The sequence below is a fragment of the Choloepus didactylus genome, chromosome 6 (assembly GCF_015220235.1).
Source record: "Choloepus didactylus isolate mChoDid1 chromosome 6, mChoDid1.pri, whole genome shotgun sequence".
NCBI classification, from domain to species: Eukaryota; Metazoa; Chordata; class Mammalia; order Pilosa; family Megalonychidae; genus Choloepus; species Choloepus didactylus.
In genome coordinates this window covers 11,469,849-11,484,341 of record NC_051312.1, presented here as the reverse complement: position 1 = coordinate 11,484,341, position 14,493 = coordinate 11,469,849, and the positions used below count along the sequence as shown (strand labels likewise).

Sequence of the window (14,493 nt, the reverse complement as noted above, 5' to 3'; positions counted from 1 at the left end):
AGGAAGGCATGTTCAGGGAAAGGGCAAAATCCTGGGGCACCTGGTAGAAGGCCTGCAAAAATGCCCAACTGGCACCCCATCACTGGTTCCGCCCCATGGCCTCCACCGTAGGGTCGCGACGGGCCAGATGCTGCCCCCCACCCACGCGCTTGGGAAGTTTGGGGGCCTAGACGCCACGCCGGCGCACCCCGCCTCCGCACTGGGGGGCGGCCGAGAGCCCGCGCGCGGCCTTTCCCGCCTCCCTGCTGGTCCCTGGGATTCTAACCCAAGCCCGGCGCCGGGGGCGGGGCTAGGGCAGGGCCGCGTGCGATTGGCTGCGCGGGCCTGGGGGCGGGCCCCGGCGGGCGGCCGGGCGGGCGCGGACAATGAGCCTCCATAAAAGGGAGCGGCGAGGGGCTGGGGCCCCGGATTGAGCCCTCCCCGCCCGGGGTCCCGACGCTCCGCGGTGCCGGGGAGGCCTGGACTCGCCCGTCGCAGGCCCGGCCGGCGAGCAGGAGAGCGAGCGGCGGTGGGTAGGGGGCAGCGCGGGGCGGGCCGCGGGCCCGGCGCTGTCCAGGCGGGAGGGGGGCCGCTATCCGCGGCGCCGAGGCCTGCGCGCCCGTCCTCCCGAGTCCGGTCCCCGCGCTCCTCCCGGGCCTCGCCATGGCTCTGAAGGCCGAGGGCGCCCCGCTCGACTGCTTCGAGGTGACGCTCAAATGTGAGGAAGGGGAGGACGAGGCGGAGGCCACGGTGGTGGCCGTAATCCCGCGGCCCGAGCCGATGCTCAGAGGTGAGGATGGGAGGGGAACGCCCTCCCACTTCCGCGTCAGGGTCCCGGGCTCGGGCTTCCCCTCCCCCAGTCGGGGCCGGGGCGCCCCCTCGTCCCCCTCGGGTCTGGGGCCCGGCGCCCTCTGGCTCCGCCCCCACCAGGGTTTGGAATCCCAGGCCTCCCCGAATCCGTCCCCCTACTCCACCCCCCACTCCCGGCCCCGGGTCTGGAGCCTTCGATCCACGCCCCGCGCGCTCCGGATCTTCCGGTGCCCGAGCGCCCCCTCTCCCGGGCCCCGCACGGGAGGCCCGATCCACGATCCCCGGCGGCGCTGGGTGGCTGCGGCCGCCGTCTCCCCGCCGCGAGGCCGGCCGTCAGCTGTGTTTTAGGCCGAGGGGCCGCCAGGCCTCCGGGCCGGACAGCTAGGTGTCCCGAGCCATTCGGAGGATGGGGGCAGGCTCCGCTGCCGTCCTCCGAAAAGGAGGATCTTGAGGGCGCTCCAGGAGTAAAGCTTTGCTGCCCCACCCCCCACTCCCCATCCCAGGCCTTCCACTTGCTTAAGCCACAGGTGTCAGATTCGAGAGCGTCGGGAGTGAATGGGACCGCACACAGCACCCAGTTTTGGAAAAGAAATGCTTGTCTGGGGGCCCTCGGCCGCCCTAAAACGAGATTGGCCTTGAGAAGGGATTTGAGGAACAATCTGGAAAACTCGCTTTCCCCTCCCCCTACATCAATACCCAGGATCGTGGAAATAAGGAAAACAAAAGGCCCCCTTTGTAGAAGACTTAATATTCATGAAAGTACTGCTATCTTCAAATTCTCCAACAGCACTTCCCACGGCAGGGACAGTACCCAAAAGAGGTGGGGATCAAGGTTTTGTGGGAATGGGATAGAGGAGAGAACTGGTTTGTTCTTTTAATCTCAGCAAAACATACAATGTCTACTCGACCTAGACTGTCTCATCATTTTCGGAATTGGGAAGGTTATAAAATAAGAGAAGTAAAGGCTGCTATTCTCAGAGCCATCCATCCAACAGAGAGGTTAATATTGATTGAGGTTTTGCATGCCTGGCTATTGCCAGAGGCTGTCCCGGAGAATCCTCTCAACAGCCCTGTGAGGGAGACCTTCTCCTCACTGTGAGGGATGAGGAAGTAGATGTCCAGAGAGTAATTCATTCAACAAGTACTTCTTGGACAGCCAGTGCATGCCAGGCTCTCGCTTAGGCTGGGGATGCCAACAGCCGTAAGCAGAGCAGACAGAACCCTGCCTTTGTGGAACATGTATCCTAATGGCTGAAGAAAGCCAAGCAGGTAGCTGAATGTGAAGTATCTCAGGTGCTATAAGTGGTGCAGAGAACCCTAAAGCAGGGGAAGGAGAAAAGAGAGTTGGGAGTATTTTGTTTGGTATGTCAGGTGGTCAGGGAAGGTGTCTCTAATAAGGTGAGTTTTGAGCACCAACCTGAAGGAAGTGGGGGGTTTGGGGGGCTTGTAGATAATTGAGGATGAGCATTTCAGGTAGAGAGCATAACAGATGCAAAGGTCCTGAGGCAGAAGCTTCTTGAAAAAAATTGTGTGAGAGAAAGGAAAGATGAGTTCAAGACTTTGATCTGAGCAACCGTTAGGATAGAGTGCCATTTCCCAAGACCAGGAAGGCCGGGAGATGGAGGTTTATAAGACTGGGGTTAGGATTTGAACCTGGCAAGTCCGAGATGCCCTTACACATCCAAGTGGAGAGGTCTGCCAGGCAGTTAGCTCCAGGAGTCTGGATTGCATGGGAGAGACCTGCTGGAAATACAAATATGGGAGTTGTCAGCGGGCGGTGATTGGATGAGACCATCAGAGGAAGGTGGTAGACAGGGAAGGGGTCCAAAGACTGAGTCCCGGAGTAGTCTGGTGATTAAAGGTTGGAGGTGGCGCCATTCCTTCATCCAGTCTTGCTGAGCGCCACTGTGTTCCAGGCCCTGTTCTAAGTGCTGTAGACACAGGCCTCAGCAGTCGAATATCGATACTCGCGTGGAGTCTACAGTGTCATGGGGAGAAGTGATAAACAAGTAAGACATGTTTGGTCAGGGGGTGATGAGTGCTGTGGAAGAAAACGAAGTTGTGCAGGGGTCAGGGTGCTCAGTTGGGGGGATGGCAGCTTTCTAACAGTGGTCCAGAAGGCCTCGGTCGGGCAGATGGTTGGTCAGCAATGACCTGGTAGAAGTAAGGGAGCCATACAGATCTCTGGGAAAGGATGAGGATGGAGACCACGAGTGAGCAGAGGTGGATCAGGCAGGTAGTTCACTCAAAGCTCACTGAGCACCTCCTCTCCTATGTGCCAGACCCTCCAGAGAACATACACTGTGGCCTGGAAGTCAGAGGTGGATACAGTCACCTGCCAGGGTGGGAGGCCGGGAAGTCTTCACAGAGATGACGGGTTGAGCAGGGTCATGAAGGAGGCCTGGGAGCTCTGCAGAGGCTGAAGACACACAAGAGCACAGCTTATGGTTTAAGGCTAGGTTGGGAAAAGGTGTAGGGGTGTGAGTAGCAGGATATCAAGGCACACAGGTCATGTTCCATGTAGCTAGTGCTTCATGGGCTCAAGGGGAAGGGAGAGAAAGACTTTGGACAGGGATCACACACACACACACACCGCCAAGTTTGGGGAATCAGGTTCTAAGTACCGTTGACTATCGGCACCTGGTAACATCCCCCTCCCCCTCCACAGTGGCCCAGCAGGAGAAGACCCCGCCGCCCAGACCCAGCCTGCTGGAGGCGGCTGGTGATGGCTGCGAGGAGCCCAAGCAGCAAGTGTCTTGGGAGCAGGAGTTCCTGGTGGGGAGCAGCCCAGGAGGCAGCGGGCGGGCGCTGTGCATGGTGTGTGGTGCCGAGATCCGGGCCCCCTCGGCTGACACGGCTCGCACACACATCCTGGAGCAGCATCCCCACACCCTGGACCTGAGCCCTTCCGAGAAGAGCAACATCCTGGAGGCCTGGAGCGAGGGGGTGGCCCTTTTGCAAGACGTCAGAGCCGAGCAGCCGTCCCCACCCAGCTCAGGTAGTTGGGCCTGGGGTGGGAGGAGGGGGAAGAGAAGGCCCTGCTGGAGCACGTGGGCCTCACTGGGCATATGCCCCCTTCAGACTCAGGCCGGTACATGGATCTAGACCCAGACTCCAACCCAGATCCTGCCAGAATGCCAGCGGAGATTGTCGTTCTCCTTGACTCCGAGGACAACCCGTCTCTCCCTAAGAGGAGCCGGCCCAGGGGCCTCCGCCCCCTGGAGCTTCCTGGTTAGTTATCTGGGAAGCCATTGCACCTAAGGGTAAATGGGGGCCCGGGTGAGGCACAAAACCTGTGTTCTGGGGTGCAGAAAGGCTGCTGCCGAGCAGGTATCTTGAGGGGTACTGGGGTGGTGGGGTGCAGGCATGGACTCTTAAAAAGGTTTAAGGTCTTTTCTTTTTGCAGCTGCCCCTGCTCCAGAGCCAGGAAATAAGAAGCCCCGTGGTCAGAAATGGAAGGAGCCCCCTGGGGAAGAGCCAGTCAGAAAGAAAAGAAGCAGATGTATGACCAAAACCACGGACCCCGACCCAGGTGAAGGAGAGACCCCAGAGGTGCGGGCACAGGCTCTGGCTGTGGTGCTCCAGGAAGACAGCCAAGCCAGTGAGGATGGGGCGGAGCCCAGGCAGGGTCACCTGGCAGCTCACCCGGGGCCTCGGGGTGCAAGCCTTTGGGTTCCGGCCTCGGTGGGTCTGGGAGGCCTGGCTGCCTGAACTCACAGTTCCCTTCTGTTCTCCCTTCCCAGATCCCCCATCACCCGACTCGCCCACAGAGACTTTCGCAGCCCCAGCTGAAGTCCGACACTTCACTGATGGCACCTTCCCCCCTGGCTTTGTCCTTCAGCTCTTTTCCCACACTCAGTTCAGAGCCTCAGAGAATAAGGACTCACCCAATGAGGGGAAAGCGGTAGAAGGAGGCCTTGGCCAGCTGGAAAGCCCCTCTCCAGGTGAGCTCTCCATGAAGGGTTGACAAGGAAGGTTGGCAGGTGGCATCCCTGGGTTTTGAGCTCAAGCTGCTCTGGAGCGCAGCACGGGGGGAGGCAGATGGTGCTCAGGTGCCCTGGGAGACAGGGCTAAGGAATAGCAGGGGGATTTGAATGATCGAGGGGCTGACCAGAGAGCTAAGCTTTTCTGAGAGCTCCTTAAGAGTTTTCTGGAATTGGTTGTCAGTTTGGGCTAGGCCAGCTTTGTCCCAAAGCCTGACACCTGTCTCCATATGTGAGGTGGATTCCTGCTGGGCCTGAGAGGCACCTCAGCCTGGTGGAGCAGGGGCCCAAATGGGGCCACCCAGCGACTCAAACACTTGACGGGTCTCGAGAGAGGAGGCCAGTGTTGAAGGCTGAACAAACACCTCTGGGGAAAATAGCAGCAGTAACTGCTTGTGTTAGTATCCTGTTCTACTGATGAGCTAATGATGTTCTATAAATGAACTTTTATATGCAATTCATTTGGTCCTTACAGAAAATATCTGGCAGTGAAAGGGGTAGATGTCTATCCCCTTTTCCAGGTGAAGAGTCTGAGTCCCAGAAAGATGTTTCCCTTCTCCCAGTGGTCATTTCATGCATTTCCTGTGGCTGCTGTAACAAATGACCACAAACCGAGTGGCTTGAAATAACACGAATTTGTTATTTTACAGTTCTGGAGGTTAGGAGTCTGACGTGGGTCTCACTGGGCTATAAAGTCAAGCTACTGGCCATGCTGCATTCCTTTCTTGAGGTTCTGTGGGAAACTCCATTTTCCTACTTCTTCCAGCTTCCAGAGGCTGCCCACATTCTTTGGCTCGTGGCCTCCTCCCATCTTCAAAGCTGGCAGGGGCCAGCCGCATCTTTCCCAGGAGGCCATCTGTGCTTCTGACTCTTCTGCCTCCCTCTTCCCCATGTAGGACCCTTGTGGGCCCACCAGATAATCCAGGTCAGCTGATCAGCAACCAGAATTCCATCTGCCTGCCTTTTAACGGGGCATAGTCACAGGTTCTGGGGATTCCATCTTTGGCGGGCCTGCCTTGGCACTGCCTACCCCAGTCACCGAGCAGTGATGGGATCAAGATGAGATTGGCATGCGTTCCAGTCAGGCAGAGGCTGCACCCGGTTCCTTTGTCTGTCTCTCTGTACTGAGCCCCATCACAGCATCTCAGGGGCTCAGGAAAAGCTCCTGGAAGGAGTGAATGAGTGACCCAGCGAGTGCCTGTGTCTTTGTCCCAGCTTCTCTGAAATGTGCGTTTGGAGTGAGAGCCCAGAGAAAGATGGCGCATGACATGGCCGGAGGCTCCCTAGAATAGGGCCCTCAAAATGGAGGTGGGCTTTTTGCAAAAAGAAAAACTCATGTTACTGCTTTGGTCCGCTCCCCCTCTCACCAGTAACCACTGTCAGTGGTTTAAAGGGGCTCCTCTTCTGTGAGCTCGAGGCAGGCCTTGCCCCTCACCCAGATCCCAGTACAGCTGTCTCAGGTTTCAGTCCACCCTGCCTCCCCGAGACCCTGCACTTTGCTCGGACCTGAGTGTTTCAGATCTCCTCGCAGCCTTTGGCGGATTACTGCCCTCAGCAGCTGACCTCTGCCACTCTTGGGGTCTTCTGGTTTCGTTCCCAACAGGGAGCCTTCATTTTGAGTCCTGGGATGCCCTGTGCCCAAACTCCACATGAATGGGGTGGTGAGTAGATGACAAGGTAGTCCCCAAGATTTGAGGTTCATTTGGGGTGGGTGGGCAGAGTCGGTGAGGAATGATGTTTGAGGAGTTGGTTGGATGATGTGAGAGTAATGGAGGAGACTGAAGGGTGTGCCAGCAGGGCCCAGATGTACAGAAAACACAGGAGATGCTAAGGACGTGCAGAGGTCGGAGAGGGTCCCGAGACCACAGGAGGTGCTAAACAGTGTAGCACCAAGTGTGCCCGGAGAGCAGCTCTGAAGGAAGCACTCTGGGAAATGACGTAAAAAAGACAGGTTTTGTCCCTAAGAAACTGGGGGGTAAAGGGGCAGGTGGGAGGCAGTGAAGCAAATAGAGAAGAGCGGGACACCCCCAGCCAGAGCAGGGGTCAGGACCAGTGGTTTCGGACTGTTGCAAGAACCCGACGTTGAAACCTGTGAGGCTTCAACCAGAGCGTCTCTTCTTTGAGTTGCTTTTTATATTGAAGTTCTTTGAAGATTTGATTTGAATAAAGATTCTGCCACTTAAAAAAAAAAGGTTTAAGAAAGTATGTATTTATAAGTTGGAAAAGATCACTGTAGTCCGGCCAGGTAAGCTGATGGATGTGAGTGTCAGGGAGGCAGTCAGGGAAGACTGTAGAACCTTCCAGGGGCCTGCGGGATGGGTGTTCAGGACAGGAGAGGTGAGCCCTGAAGTCCTGCTCGCAAATAAAGAAAAAGAGCCTCTTTGTCTCACTGGTGTTTTTAGAGATCTGGCTTAGGATACCTTGACCGGACCTAGTGTGTTTCCAGGCTAGACCAAGGAAAAGGGGTCGTGTGTGCCTGTGTGTGTGTGAGAGAGAACTTCACGAGGGGCAGGGTCTTTGTTTTGTTCCTTGCTGTCCTCAGCACCTAAACCAGTGCTTGGCGTAGAGAAGGCCTTCAGTAAACATTCATGGAGAGATGCCTGGATGATGGCTTCCTTCAGTTGGCATTTTGGTGGTGATGTTTCCAGAGTCCCTGTTCAGAGGGAGGCTGTGGTGAGAAACGAGAAATAGCTTCAGTCCCCACCCCCGGGAGAAGGAGTGGATAGATATATCAGGACATGTGTGAGTGCATATGCAGAAATGTGGAGAAATAGGGGGAAATGAAGCTTGAGGAAGCAGGGTCTGTGGGCAGGGAGGGAAGGAGAGGCAGTTCTGGGGTAGGGTTATAAGGGGCTCAGCTTGTCCCATCTCAGGCCTCAGTCTCCTGATGTGCGCCCACTCCCCACCCCCATGCCCTCCTTGCTACCAGAAAGGATGGGCACTTAATTCCACTGGTTGGCAAAGTCCCTTGCAACGCTAGTAGCTGTCACCTATTGAGCCCTTACATTGTACTGAATACTTTAATACGTTATCTCAGTTATATCATTAAATCCACACAACCACTGTGTAAAGAACTGTAGCTTCCATTTTACAGAAGGGGAAAACGGATCAGGGCCACTTACCTCGTAAGCTGTAGCCAGTGTGCATTTCCACTGCCCCCACAGACACTGGGTGGGGGGCTGCCAAGAAGCACTGCCGCCCTCTCCCACCCTCCAGCACCAGGCCGTATTCTCTCCCTTCTGTCCTGCTGCTGTAACTGAACTGCACCTAGCAAAGGATGTCCCTTCTACTCACTCGCTAGAGCCCACCCCCTCTCCCCTGCCAGGAACATATATCTGGGGTCAGTTCTCCCCTCTCCGTGGCACCATCAGTTTTACCCTCTCTTCTGGATCTTTCCTGTCTGCAAAGTTGTTGACCCCGTATCCCTCTCCAACCCATGTCCCATTTGTCCCTTAACCTTTTCAGCAAAGCTGGAAAGTGTTTACTTACTGCCTCCATTTTCTGGAACCCACGTTAGTCCTTTGTCCTTTCATCTTCACCACCCCACAATAAAAGAGCTCGTGGCAAGGTTGCTGCTGACTTCCATAAAACTAAGTCTGGGGGTCAGCTTCCAGTCCTTACCTTTCTTGATCTGCAGTATCCGCGGACCCGCCGCTCACTCCTTCCTGGAGACACGTCCTTGGCTTCTCCAGCACCCCCCTCCCTGGTTTTCCTCCTCCTCCCTCATGGACGGTCCTTCCCAGTTTCTCTCGATTCTTCATTCTCAGTTCCCCAAGTTGGGAAACTTACCACACTGTGGCCTTACTCCAGTTTCTAGAAAGTCAGCTCCTTCCAGGAAGGGAGGTTTGTCTCTTGTTCATGGCGGTATCCCCGGCGCCCACAATGGTGCCTGGCACAGAGGAGGTGCTGCTTCTGTAGTTAGTGAGTGAGTGGATGACCGAGTCCCCCACTGTGGGCTGGGGTCTGTGTTTGCTCCCTGGTGATCTCCTTTAGGTTCAGAGCTTTCAGTGCCATCTGGGTGCCCGCCACTCCCTACTTTATTCCTCCAACCCAGACCTCTTCCCCTTGGCTCCAGCCTCTCCTACAGCCGTCAATTTGCCATCTCTTCTTGGATGTCTTATAAGTTCTCTCACACTCAACGTATCCAAAGCCAAAGGCCACTTTACTCCTCCCCCGTCTTCCCTTGCTGCGTTGACTGGCAGCTCCATCTTTCATTTGCTTGAGCCAGAGCCCTCAGACTCATCCTCTTCTGTCCCTAACAAACCACGTCAACCCACCAGCAAGTCCTGTCAACCCCACCGTCCAAATATACTCAGAATTCATCCTCCTGTCTCCACCTCCACGGCCACCGCCCTACTCCAGGCTGTCTCTTGTGGTCCGGTAATGCCCTTCAAACAGTCTCCCAGCTCCAGATCTGTACCCTCTCTAGTCTGGATTCAACGCAACAGCCTGAATGTCCTTGTTGAAGGCACAAGTCTGACCCCGTCACTCCTTTGCTCAGAACCTTCCAGAGCTGCTCCCATCGCAGAGTCCTCACAGTGACCAGTGACCCTCATCTCAAGGTCTTCACCTGTCCCCCTCACTCTGCCCACTGCACACAGGCACACAGCCTCATCGTTCCTCCAGCACCGGCCGTGCTCCCCCAGAGCATCTGCACCTGCTCTTCCTCCACCTGGAACCCTGTCCCCTGAGCCAGCCACCCAGCTGTCTCCCTCAGTTCCTGTCAGCTCCATGAGGCCCTCTCCGCTGCCCCGTCTAAATGACAAAGACCACCCATGCCCGGCAACTATCTGTTTCCTTTCCCTCCTATATCTTTCAACTTCTCTTCAGTCTGTACCTAACAGTCTGCATCTCTCGTTTATATTATCTATTGGCTCACGCCCATTAGAATTCAGTTCCAAGAAGGCCCACTGGTCTGCTCCATCTTCTAACATCCCTTGCAACTGAACAGTTTTGGGTACGTAGTCATTGCTCAATGAATTATTACTGACTTAATGAACAAACGAATAGAATTCCGTTTTCTCCCAAGGTGCTCGTGGCTTATCAAGGAAACAATAGCATAGAAGGCAGCATCTGCTAAATTTTACAACCCGGTGGCAGCCCACTACCTTTAAGCCGTTTTGAACCTCAGCAAACTGTATTACAAAATTATTCTTAATTTCTCTGCCACACTTTAAATAATTATGTCTTTTAAAACCGTGGAGGAAAGAAACAGATCAATCCTTCTCAATACAGATATCACAACAACGGCAATCACCGTTTTTTCTGATTTTGCTTTTTATTGTAAGATAACTTACACATGTGGGACGTTCCTATAGCTGCTCATTGGACATCAGTGATCTGCTTCCCCTCCTTTGGTGTCTGGTCTTGTCCATTATGAGGAGCTTCTCTACTGCTAGGGCGACACGGATCTCTGTCACCTAGATACTGACTCGTGAGATAGGAAGAGTCCAGCCAAAGGGGCGACGGAAGTTAGCAGGGTTGCTCACCTGTGACTCTCGGTCCGATGCTCTTTTCTCGATGAGCTGCTTAATGGGAAAGGCCATGTCTTACTCTTATCCCTGTCACCTCTCCCCACATAGGGGAGAACCCATGAGAGTAGGGTGCCCAGGAGGTTTTAGGTAAAATGGAGTCATCGAAGGTAAGAGTGGGAGCCAGGAGAGGGCAGCTCTCGGTGTCCCTGTGCCAAAATAAGTGAGGGAGGAAGACTTCCCCTTGGCTCAGAGGAGGAGGCTCTGAGCTTCGCCTTCTGGTGGATAGTGCTCATTGAGTCAGCAAAGAGGAGCCTCCCGTTCTTGGGTTCCCCTCGTAGCAGCACTGAGCCATAGAAACAATGGCCCTGGACACAGAGGGTGCGGTTTGCAGAGGCTTTCAGGGAACACCCTCATGGCGGGTGTGTGGGGGGCCCTGACTCTGCTCTCTGCCCCCCTCCCTGCCCAGCTCCTCCTCCGGGGCTTCGTGGGACACTGGATCTCCAGGTGATCCGCGTGCGGATGGAGGAGCCGCCAGCAGTCAGCCTCCTGCCGGACTGGTCCAAGCACCCCCAGGGCAGCAAAGGGTTGGGGGCAGGTGACCCCGCCGAGTGGCCAGCAGTTCTGTCGGAGTCCAGTGCCACTGTGGGAGGGAAGCCCGAGGCGGGCAGTGGTGTGTAAGTTCTCGCTTTCCTGGGGAGGGGGGGAGGGAGGGGAGAGGCTGCGTCCCCCTTTGGCTTCTAACTCGGAGCTGCCCCGCTCTGCCACCTGAGGGACAGAGCAAAACCAGGTGCCAGGGCAGGCTGGAGGAAGGAAGGGGGCAGCAGCCACTGTTACTTTGGGCCACTGGAAAACGTCTACCCCTGGAAAGGCCTGAGGTAGGCGAGGATGGCGGCCGTGCGGTGGGGCGTTGGGCCTGTGGAGAACACCTACCCCAATCCTTTGGCTGACCCAGACCTCCCTTCGTACCCGACAACCTTGTTGCACCCTCGCTCTCCCGCCATTCTCCCTCGGCACAGTGCCTTACACCAAAGCTGGTCGCGCGGGGTTTGAACTGAGGCCCACTACCTCGGGGGACGCCTCTCCTCCCCCACCCGTTCAGGCTCCTGCACCAGGATGCCTCCATTACCTCTGCCCACTCCATCCCCGCGGGGGGCTGTGCCAGCCGCCTGGGGGCGCCACTCGCTCCCCACGCTCATTCTCACCTCTTTTCCAGTTGTATATATCTCCTTTGTTGACAATAAATTATTTTTTTTTATTAAGAGAGTTCCGTCTGGGCCGTTATTGGGGGAGGCGGTTGCTAGCGGGATGGCTGGCCTCGTGGAGGGAACTTGAGGGGCTCCCTGGGTAGGAGCTGGAGGGCAGCTTGGCAGGGGGTTGGCTGTGCAGGCTGGTGGCCTGGGGCTGACATGATGCCAGATCCAGGGAGGGCACCTTGCCCCTCCCCTTGCCCCTGCTCTCAAGACAGGGTCACAGGAGAGCCTGTCACTCTCATGGGCTGGACCTCTGCCCATGAGAGGCCACGAGGGGAGTGCCGGTGGCTGTGGGGGTCCACAGCTGCTCACACTCCAGAGCCGAGAATGAACAGGACCTCTCTCAGGTGGAAGGCTTGGGGCCGGCCTGCCAGGGGCAGCGATCCCTCCCCCTCGCCCTGCCCCCTTACAGGGAGGTGAGCACATGGTCCCTACACCCATCCCGCCTTGTCCAGCCTTCAGCTGCACTCGCGGCTGCACAACTTCACCCCAGCCTTGGCTTAATGAAACCTGAGTCTTGGTCCAGTTTTACCCCCTTCCCCAGGTCGCAAGCTGGCTCGTCGGGGTCTCTTCAGTAGTTTCCTTACCTCCTCCACTAATCCATCTCCAGCCAAACCTGGGTGGTCTCCCCCTTCAGGGATACGGGGCTCTGGGGAGGGGGATGGGGAGCTTCCCTCTTGGGCCCCCGTCCCCACTGTCCTGTCGAGGGTTCAGGGGCAGGTGTGGTGAGTAGGGCAGTGTGCCCTCTGCACCGGGGCTGCTCTACAAGTGAATCCTGTGCAGTTAGGGAAGGAGACGGGAGAGACCCAGGGTGGGACATGTAAGGGGTTGTTCCTGTGCAACCCTGACTCAGCCAGATTTGAAACTGACATGACAATCTCTAAATCAGGAAGGGCGGGTTGCGGGCAGGGCGTGCTGGGTGCTTGGCTGAGTTGGCACCACCCATGGGTCAGCCACAGCTCGGTGACTCGCGTGATGTGGTCCTTCCACCCCATATGAAAGCTCGGGGAAAGGATCCTGAGAATGCATGGGGTCCGTGTCCAGAGGGAATTGAGAGATGGTGAGTGTGGGGAGAAAAGGCAGTAGCCAAAGGCTCAGGGTTCTTTGCCTTTAGAGTGACCCTGCCTCCGTGATGTCAGGGAAGCCATGGAACTTCCCTGTGTCTCTACTACCATTTCTGCAAATTACCCAAACTCATATCCTGCCTAATAGGAAGGAATAAATAATGCTGAAAATCTGGTTCTAAAAGCCCAAAGATTATCACAGGTGATTTTTGTTCATCCTTTCAATGGTGTGACTGTGTTTACATTTATGCCAATGTGCTTTTAAAACAGATGACTATGTTGCTGGGTGTTTCTCAATTGAGAAAACGTATATAAAAGCTCGTTGTAAAATCTTGATGCTAAATGTGCCTTCGCTGCCCGTAATCTAGCTGATGCTTGGCCCGCTAGACTGTGCGCTCCTTCGAGCAGGGACCAGGTCACATTAAGTTTGTTTTCCCAGTGCCCTGCAGTGGGCTGCCACACAGTAGGTGCTCAATAAATGCCTGTCAAGTGCCCTCTCGGCGTACATTCTTCTGTGTGAGATTTTTCTACCACAAGCTGGTCTCTGGGGTGCGTCTCTGTGCATGGGGTGGCTGCCGTGGGGACTTGGGTGGTGGTCTTGTCCCCTGACTTGAGCCCCACGTCCCAGTTGGCAGGGGTGTGCCCAGCCTCAGCCAGGTTTAGGGACTTCCCGAGCCTGTGTGGCCAGGGGCTGGCTGCCTGTGGGCACCTCTGGGTGGTGGAGAGGGTGGAGGTAGAGGGCGTGACCCCATCCCAGCAGGGAAGGAAGTTTCTGGGCACAGGCGATGCCCTGCTGAGAACGCTGGCAGTGGCAGGCATCCCCTAGTGCCAGCTCTGCTTTGCACACTGCCCAGCAGCCCCCCACTTCCATCCTGCCACCCTGGAGCCACTGCCATCGTTTGCCCGCAGCACTGGGGACACTCCCCGTGCCAACATTGGTGACCCTGGGGCTGGTAGTAACAATTTTTTTCCTTGTGCTCTGAGGCCCAACCCCAACTAGGTGCCGCGGGCTGGGTGGGGAGCACTGCAGCCCTGGTGGCTCCCTGTCCCCAGAACTCCTTTAATTGGATGCAGGATGCCCCCCACCACTCCCACCTGCCCTCCTTTTTGGATACCAGTAAAGGGCTCTCTTCTGTGGGCCTAGCCAGTTGGAGACAAGGAAAGAAGCAGCCCCTTTCCTCCTTGAGATGAGTGCATAAGGGTGCTGAGGGGTGGATGGGAAGGGGGACACAGTCTGATCCTCCCTTTCCTCTGCAAAAAGTGCAGGAGTAAACCCACCCCACCCCCCAAACAGGTGGGCCGCTGCTGTGTAACTCAAATGACACTCAGTGCATTTGGAGCCCTTTGGAAACTATAAAGTTCTGCATGCTCCTCAGGTGTGGGGGTCCTGGAATGGGAAAGGGTCGCTGACGGGCTTGCCGCCTCTCTTTGTCTGCCCCCCGCCCATGTCTGTTGAAGAGGAGGCTGCAGGTGTGGTGACAGGTAAGTGGCTTCTGCAACACCTGCATGCCTGTTTTACCAGCCTCCCTGGAACCAGGTGCCAAGGCCTCAGCCCAGAGCAGTCACACCTCCAAATCTGGTCAGCCCGTTCTCCTGTAGAGTGGACACCCTGAGAAGGTGGGACCAGCCTCCAAGGAGGAAGAGGAGCAGACTTTGGCTTTCCCAACAAAAATGCCAGTGCCAGTGCCTCAGATCTCCTCTGCTGGGAACTACAGAGTGCAGACAGGACAAACTCTGGTCTCCAGGCTGTGGAGGTGTAAGCATGGGGTACACAAGGCACTGTGGAAGCAAATGGGGGGTAGTGCCAAGGCCAAGATCAGCACATAGGCCTGCCGGGAGAGAACAGCAGACAGCTTTGAGCTTATGATGCTAGTCCGCGTTCGTTGTGCACTTACTGTATGCCAGGCACTGAGGCAACCCTTTATGTTCACTA

The 14,493-nt window shown here is 56.2% G+C and overlaps 1 protein-coding gene and 1 long non-coding RNA gene across 5 annotated transcripts in view; one reads left to right on the top strand and one right to left on the bottom strand.

The window, feature by feature from the left end:
• The first annotated feature begins 396 nt into the window (after nt 1–396).
• SPINDOC (spindlin interactor and repressor of chromatin binding) lies at nt 397–13,065 on the top strand. 4 transcript variants are annotated; one of them, XM_037838188.1, is made up of 6 exons: nt 397–769; nt 3,458–3,787; nt 3,871–4,020; nt 4,196–4,321; nt 4,533–4,733; nt 10,751–13,065. In XM_037838188.1, exons 1-6 carry the CDS (start codon nt 643–645, stop codon nt 10,843–10,845), a joined length of 1,029 nt encoding a protein of 342 aa, XP_037694116.1. In that variant the 5' UTR covers nt 397–642; the 3' UTR covers nt 10,846–13,065. The 4 variants fall into 4 exon arrangements, with proteins under 4 accessions (XP_037694116.1, XP_037694114.1, XP_037694115.1 ...); XM_037838186.1 differs by having other exon boundaries at nt 400–769; nt 10,713–13,065; XM_037838187.1 differs by lacking the exon at nt 397–769 and adding an exon at nt 1,078–1,609 and having other exon boundaries at nt 10,713–13,065.
• Nucleotides 6,905–14,493, bottom strand: part of LOC119535795 — a 30,533-nt gene continuing 22,944 nt past the window's right edge. The window contains exon 3 of the long non-coding RNA XR_005217298.1: nt 6,905–7,440. This is a non-coding gene — a long non-coding RNA (uncharacterized LOC119535795). The remainder of the gene's footprint in view (nt 7,441–14,493) is intronic.